This window comes from Zingiber officinale, chromosome 1B, assembly GCF_018446385.1.
Source record: "Zingiber officinale cultivar Zhangliang chromosome 1B, Zo_v1.1, whole genome shotgun sequence".
Taxonomy (NCBI): domain Eukaryota; kingdom Viridiplantae; phylum Streptophyta; class Magnoliopsida; order Zingiberales; family Zingiberaceae; genus Zingiber; species Zingiber officinale.
Genome location: NC_055986.1, coordinates 170,205,795 through 170,213,675, shown reverse-complemented (window position 1 = coordinate 170,213,675; position 7,881 = coordinate 170,205,795). Strand labels below are relative to the sequence as shown.

Genomic DNA, 7,881 nt, shown 5'->3' with positions numbered 1-7,881 from the left:
CGATGCATGCGCGTTTCTCTCAAGCCATTCGGCCGTATCCGCCATTAAACTGGTACTGGTTTTGCTGGTATTGATATGAACCAGCTGGAGCATGATAAGCAACGAACTGTCTGGACCACGCAGCCTGCCCCTGCATCCCCTCGCTCGCGTACCGCTGCCACACTCGCTGCTCCTCAGTCAGCCACCGCTGTTTCACCTCCATTTCCCTCATCTGCACGTACGCCGGCGGCGGCACCGCCAACGACGCCGCGAACGGGTCCGCTGGTGCGGCTTCAGAAGCCGGAGGGGCCGGCAGCGCCGGCATTGGTGCTCGCGTAGTCGCCACGCTGCTCGCGCTCTTGCTACTGTGATTAATCGCCGCCGCGTAGTGTCCCTGCCCCGTGGCGTAGAGGCCGTCGAGCAACATCATGTCGAGTCCGCCGCCCAGCGACGACCTCTGCCCGGACAGGTTGTTGGTCGCCGTCGTCACCAGCGCCGACTCCCAGTCGGCGTCCTCGCCGATCGAGAACGCTTCCCATTTAGGCGCCGCCGCCGCCGCAGGGCTCCCGTCGAACAGCGCCAACGCGAGCCTGTCCCCATGCTCTTCGACGGTCATCGCGTGGTCGTCGTTCAAGTTCAACAGATCCGCTTCCTTTTCTTCTAATGTAAATGTCGTTACATTCTCGACGACGGCCATCGCATCTGTCGCAGGTTCTTCTTCGGAGAAGTCTTCCGGCGCGGGCAAAGCCTTGATTTGGTTCATGTCTTCGTTCTCGGCCGATTTCGGTTCCTCCGCCTGCGGGGACGCGGCGCGTTCGGCCGCGGCCTCATGGAGGCGCTGACGGAGGGCGGATTTATCGCTGATGAACTCGTTCATCACTTCCAGCTTCTTCGCCGTGATGTGCTCGATATCGGGGTACTCTGACGAGCGGCAGATGCCGACGGACTTGGCCCACCCGTAGAAGCAGTCGAGCTCGTCGAACTGCCTCGCGAGCCGGGAAAAGAGGTCGTGGACGTGCACACAAGTGGGGACCTCCAGGTCCATGAAACGGTCGACGAAGATGTTGACGATGTCGGCGAGGTCGCAGTAGATTTGGAAGCTATCCTTCACCAGCGGGAATAGCGCCGCCACCACCAGCCGGTGGCGCTTCGCTGCACCTGCGTAAAAAGATTGGTCCTTGTTTAAATTTCAATTCGATGCGATTGATGGATGGATGGATTGATTGATTGGTGGATTGATGGAATATATAAATACCGGTAGGGCGGCAAGCGAGGAATCGCTCCAAGAGCTGCTGCAGATGCTGCGTCCGCACAAAGAGTTTCTCGGTCTTCATCTCCCGGGCCGGTGTGGTCTTGGAGGAGTCCGCCGCAGCCGCCGCCTCCACGGCCTCCTCCTCCTCGACCTCCTCCAAGTCGAAGCTGGTCCTGCTTCCGCGGCGCTTGCGTAGGCCCTGCACCCGGTAATCAAGCCGCTCGTCGAGGTAGAGCGCGTAGGTGCGGACGAAGGCGGAGAAGTCCCACGACTCGGACTTGGAGGTGTCCCGGAAGTCCGACACGTTGAGCATGCGGGTGCCGCGGTGGGTGGCCAAAAAGATCTCCCTCTCGTAGGCGGGGTCGCCCTCGGCGAGGAGGCGGTGGACGAGGACCAGAGTCTTGAGCGCGACCGCCCAGCTCTTCGTCCGGCCGAGCCGCCGCGACAGCGAGGCGACGCAGGCGCCGACGTAGGCCCGTGAGTAGCACGTGAGGTTCAGGATCTCCCGCAGGTACTTGTCGGCGGCGGGATGCTCATCGTGCCGCGTCGCCTTCACAATGGCCACGTCCAAATCCGACAGCTTCGCGCTGTGGCTCACCCGCGCCAGCCCGATGCTCGTGCGATCCTTCACAGCTCCCAGCGCCTTTTTGATCGTGCTCGGCGCCATGGCCTGATCTAGTGATCTGTTCGCACAAGTCGATACAAAATTAAGGTAGGAAATGACGAAATTCGATAATTAGTAAGGGAGATCTAGAGATTGAAGACAAGGAGAAGAGAGAGATGATGCCGTCTCTCTTCTCTGCTCGATAGGTGTGTTGTGAAGGGAGGAATTAATTTGCAGGAGAAGTTTGCGGCGTAGAAGAGGAAGGGCGGAAGAGGAGGAGAAGAGTTTGCTATTTGAAGGAAAACGTACAGCTGGATTATTGCATAATGCTCTTTTTATTCTTTTTTTTAAGGATGCTGCCAATCTGTAAAATCTAACCGAATATTATATATACATATATCCTTTTAAAAAAAAATCCATATAAATGGAAAATTCGGGTGTCTAGCAAATGCTGATTTATTTCTATTTCCTGTCTACAACGAACTCCACAATATTAATTAATTGTTGTGAGAAATGAATTTATCGTATTACATATAATTAAAGAATGATCAAACATTAATGTTGAGCTTCTAATTAATTGCATGCACGGTACTCATTAATTAGCGAAAGGCAATATAAGCGTCGAGTTGTCCGGTGAGGGTTGTGTTGGTGGCATGAACTTCCGTAGTCAACAAGTAGCCTCTGGCCAGCCGGAACTTTCCGGTGCCGCCGGTGATTGCCCGTTCGAACACCGTCCCCAGCGGGGCCACAGGGAACAACCCCTGCAGGGAGAGGGAGCTGCCGTTGTACTTGCCGGCTGTGAACACCAGCTGGAAGTTAGTGAGGCCGGAGTTCTCTGCCAAGCTCGACCCGACTCCCATTCCCTGATTCCGACCGATAATAGGCGAGTCGGGCTCGACCCCGGCTCGGAGAAGGTTGTCGTAGACGATGACGTTGCCGAATCCGGCGCCGGAGGTGGAGCTGGTGCGCTCCACTGCGTAAACGACGGTGGCGTCGGGGCCTGAGCCGAGGATCCTCTCGTGGTTGTAGAAGCGCAGGTGCATGTAGCCGTTGGGATTGGAGGAGGCAGCAGCGGCAGCGAATTGGAGGAAGAAGAAGAAGAAAGTGGAGGATGCCATTAAATAGTTATATGGATGCAGATGTGCAGCAACTAATTGAATTGCAAATTAAGCTTGTGAAAGAGGACGAAATTAGTTGTCGATGATGAAGTAGATTGCAATGCAGGGCTGTTTATATAGAGGAGAGTTTGACCTAGCCCCAATTTGTTAGTGAAAGATATCAGGTCAACGCCGTCTCTGATTAATCGGTCTGACATCGACCGACGCGTTGTGTAGATATAGAGTTGACTCCAATCGGTCTTCGGTTATGGATGTATATTGTCAAATGTTGGCGGTTATTAAACCACTGACACGCGGAAACGGGTCGAATACGCTGCTGATGGGCTCAACTCCATTGAAAGAGCCTGTGACTTCAAATAAATTTCCGAAAATTATGAAGTAAAGTTTGTTGCCATTAAATTCATGAAATATGCATCCATTTGGTGGGAGCATCATAAAAAAAACAACTAAGTTGTGATGGTAAGTAAAAGATTTAAACATGGGGCAAAATAAAAAAGGAATTGTGCAAGAAATTTTCATCGAATAATTATTATCAAGATACTTTTCTCAAATATCATAATCTCATGCAAAAAGATTTATCTGTCGAAGAGCACATTGTTGAATTTGAGAATCTCATGACGATGAGTGATATGGTAGAGTCGGAGGAACAATCTATTGCTCAATTTCTTGAACTTCGATGTGAGAATAGAAATATTGTCCAGCTATATTAGATTTATAATGATGTATATAAGTTGGCTCTCAATAGGGAAAAACAACAAAAAGAGTTAAGACGGTTTGATGGTCGTTTCTCTTCAAGTGGTAGTACTTCTAACTGAGGGAGTGCATCTATTTTAAAGAACACAACATCATCAAAAGAAGCAAATCAAAAAGATGTTGCAAGTTTTGTTAAACCAAATGGTCCTAACAATCAGAAGGTATGTTTCAAATCCAAAGGTTTGGGACACTTTGTTGCAAATTGTCCAAATTGTAGGATTATCACTCTTGTCGAGAAAGAAGCTGATGAGGAACCTTATAAGACAATATCTATCTACAATGAATCCGATAAAGAAGAAAATATTAGTTATAAAGATCATAGAGAATCTTTGGTAGTATGGCGTAACCTCGATCAATACTAATTATGTTGAAGATCTGCCATGGTTTCGCAATAATATCTTTCACGCTAAATGCATTTCTTATGATAAGTGTGCAATATCATCATTAATAGAGGAAGTTATGAGAATGTTGTGGCTACGACAATGGTGAGAAGTTGAAAATAAAAACCAAAGATCATCTTCAACTTTACAAGCTATATCATGACTTCAAAAGGGTAATGAGTTGAAGGAAACTCAAAGATGTCTTGTTCAATTTTCTATTAGTAATAATTATAAATATGAAGTTTGGTGTGATGTTATTGCTATGATGCGTGGTATTTGCTTCTTGGTAGACCTTGGTAATTTGATTAAAAAAAACTCATCATGACAACTTTAAGAATACTTATACTTTTATTAAAGATTATGAGAAGATTATTTTGGAGTCAATTATGGTGGAAAATATTCCTAAACCTTATGGAAATACTTTATTCTCCAAGTCTCAAGTGGAAAAAAAATAATTTGTGAATCTGTTGAGGCATTTGCGTTGGTAGTGTTAGAAGAAAACGAAGAAGGTCATGCTATCCCTTCACAAGTTCAGCCACTTTCTTCAAGAATTTCAAAATGTGGGTGCCTGGAGAAATTCTCCGAGGACTCCTTCCAATGAGAAATATTCAACATCACATTGATTTAGTCCCAACGCTTCAATTCCAAACAAGACATCCTATCGAATGAGTTTTAAGACACATGAAGAGTTACGAAGACATGTCCAAGAAAGTAAGAACCCTTGTGCTATCCTGACCCCTTCTTGTACCAAAGAATGATGGTTCATAATATATGTGTATTGATAGTAGAACAATGAACAAAATCACTATCAAATTTTGCTTTCCTATTCTCCGCCTAGATGATCTTTTCAACCAACTTCATGGGTTTAAGATCAGTTCCAAAATTAACCTTCGCAATGCATGGTAATCATCAAATTCATATGAGATCGGGAGATGAATGAAAATTTACCTTCAAAACAAGGGATGGTCCTATGAATGGTTGGTTATGTCATTCAATATTTCTAATGCTCCTTTTACTTTTATGCGGCTTATGAATGATATTTTTAAACCATTCATTGGGAAGTCGTTGTTATCTACATTGATAACATTCTTGTGTATAGTACTAGCCCGGGACAACATTTGGAAGATCTTCTATAGATTTTTGAATTACTATGAAACAAAAGTTGTATGCTAACTTTGAAGAAATATCATTTTTTCACATATAGCTTGATTTCTTGGGCTATGTTATTTCCTCGGATGACATAGATGGATGAGGATAAATTAAAGTTATTTCAAGTTGGCAAACTCTTAAATCTATTCGTGATATCATGGCTTAGCTTCATTCTGTGAGCGGAGGAGGCACAACAAAGTTTTGATATTCTTAAAATGAAAGGTTACAAAAACTCCAATATTACAACTATCAAATTTTGATAAAGTATTTAAAGTAGATTGTGGTTTTTCAAATATGAGAATTGACGGTGTTCTTGGCTAAGAATATAAGCATATTACTTTCTTTAGTGAATGTTGAATTATTCTCAATGTAATTATTCTACATATGACAAAGAGTTCTTTGTCATTATCCAAGTATTGGATTATTGACAATATTATCTCTCCGACATAAGGATTCTCAGACAATGAACCTTTGAAGTATTTAAATACTTAACAAAAATTGAACCCTCGTCATGTCAAAGGGGTTGAGTTTGTACAAGCTTTTAACTTTGTTATCAAGCATACATCTGGTGTTCTAAATCATGCAGCGGAGGCTCTTAGCGACACACTTTATTCTCTATTTTGCAATTAAAGATAATTAGATTTGAGGTGATCAAAGATTTCGACATGAATATAATAAAGCATATTTTAATAAAAATTGGGAAGAATGTGTTAAAACTCCATTCAAAGTCTTCTTGATTCACAACGGGTTTCTCTTCAAATACAAATTATGTTTATGGACAATTAGCTCACTGTCTTGCTGGACATATATAAATTGCCAATTAGCAATTGGCATGGTACGTACGTATTCAAATCAATTGCAGAGTTATTGGAAATTCAATATAATTGCTTTGGGTTTGTAAAACAATACATAAAATAAAGATAAAGCAGAACAATACATCAGTGGTACAATTTAGAGAGTGACTTAAGAAGAACAATTTATTTTAATATATATAAATAATGAAATACATATATAAATTTTAATATTTAAGCATGCAATGGCTTCCACTGATGTCAACGGAAGGTGACGTAAGCGTCGAGTTGTCCGGTGAGGGTTGTGTTCGTCGAATGAACTTCAGTGGTCAGGAGGTAGCCTCTGGCCAACCGGAATTTTCCGGTGCCGCCGGTGATGGCCCGTTCGAACAAGGTCCCCAACGGGGCCACCGGGAACAACCCCTGCAGGGCGAGAGAGCTGCCGTTGTACTCGCCGGCGGTGAAAACCAGCTGGAAGTTGGTGAGGCCGGAGTTCTCTGCCATGCTCGACCCGACTCCCATGCCCTGATTCCGACCGATAATAGGCGAGTCGGTCTCGACCCCGGCTCGGAGAAGGTTGTCGTAGACGTAGACGTTGCCGAATCCGGAGACGGAGGAGGAGGTGGTGCGCTGGACTGAGTAGACGACGGTGGCGTTGGGTCCGGAGCCGAGGATCCTCTCGTGGTTGTAGAAGCGCAGGTGCATGTAGCCGTTGGGATTGGAAGAGGAAGCAGCAATGACGGTGGCAAAGAGAGCAAAGGGAAGGAAGAAGAAGAAAGAGGAGGATGCCATTAATTAGTTATCGATGCAGATGGAGTGACCGATTGAATTGCAAATTAAGGTTGTGAAAAAAGGAAATTAGTTATCGAAGTTGAAATTTGAATATTTGTATGCAGTAGATTGCATTGCAGGGCTGTTTATATAGAGGAGAGGAGAGGAGAGCATATGCTGCATGGGTTGACCGTCTCCCAATTTGATACGGTAAGTAGAAGGTCAACGCCGTGTCTGAGTAATCGGTCTGACATTGAAATAATGATTAAATAATGATTGACCGACGCGTTGTGGATATATAGATTTTACTCGACCCGGTCAAATGATGCATCGATGGTTATGCCAAATAGACAAACTTCTTCTTTTGAATGACCAATTAATTTGGAATTTTGTTTTTGATACGCGGAAACGGGCTGAATTCGATCGTTTTTTCTAAATTGTTAATTTTTTTTCTCACAATAGGAATGAGATAGCCTCCTTTTCCCATGTAGATAATAGTGAATATCTTTCTATTTTTCACGTTTCCTTCTTTCTTATGTTTCAGCCAATTATCAATCTGTTTGCATGGTGGCAGAGCCGGACCTGAGCATAGTCTTGAGAGACATCTGTCTCAGGGCCCATTATCTTAGGGGGCTCCAAAAAACATGATCTATTATATATACATATATTTTGAGCTTTTGTATTAAGTAGACTAGGAAAAAAGTATTCAGCCCTTCTATATATTTTCTTAGTCAGCCCACATATGTAATATTCTGTCAATGTAATTAACAAATTAAAATATGAAATTCTTTTCAGCTAGTCTTAAATTAAATGTTTCGACTTTCAACCATCTCGTCTCTTGTCTCTCAGTCTCCGAATATTGGAAATTTACAATCAGTGAATGCGATTATGTTTTGCAAATTATGGATGACCGTCGGACTCAGACAGCGAAGGACAAAACTCAAAAGTGTTGGGATCTTAGATGGCTAGAGGGGGGGTGAATAGCCTCTTAAAAAAAACTTAGACAGAGATTTCTACACAAAAACTAGTTAGCACAGCGGAAGGAAAACTAAAACGAAGGAAGAAAAACACATACACAGCAGAC

General features: G+C 44.1%; 3 protein-coding genes across 3 annotated transcripts; all 3 read right to left on the bottom strand.

Annotated features, from left to right (window-relative positions):
- LOC122021096 (putative clathrin assembly protein At1g03050) lies at positions 1-1,912 on the bottom strand. The gene is made up of 2 exons (XM_042579216.1): positions 1,235-1,912; positions 1-1,137 (listed from the first exon to the last, which is right to left on the bottom strand). The coding sequence occupies exons 1-2, from the start codon at positions 1,896-1,898 to the stop codon at positions 20-22; spliced, it is 1,782 nt and encodes a 593-aa protein (XP_042435150.1). The 5' UTR covers positions 1,899-1,912; the 3' UTR covers positions 1-19.
- A 522-nt stretch (positions 1,913-2,434) lies between these two features.
- Positions 2,435-2,953, bottom strand: LOC122045129 (dirigent protein 22-like). Its single transcript, XM_042605207.1, has one exon. The coding sequence runs from the start codon at positions 2,951-2,953 to the stop codon at positions 2,435-2,437; it is 519 nt and encodes a 172-aa protein (XP_042461141.1).
- Positions 2,954-6,287: 3,334 nt separating this feature from the next.
- On the bottom strand, positions 6,288-6,818 carry LOC122045120 (dirigent protein 22-like). The gene has a single exon (XM_042605195.1). The coding sequence runs from the start codon at positions 6,816-6,818 to the stop codon at positions 6,288-6,290; it is 531 nt and encodes a 176-aa protein (XP_042461129.1).
- Between the last annotated feature and the right edge of the window lie 1,063 nt (positions 6,819-7,881).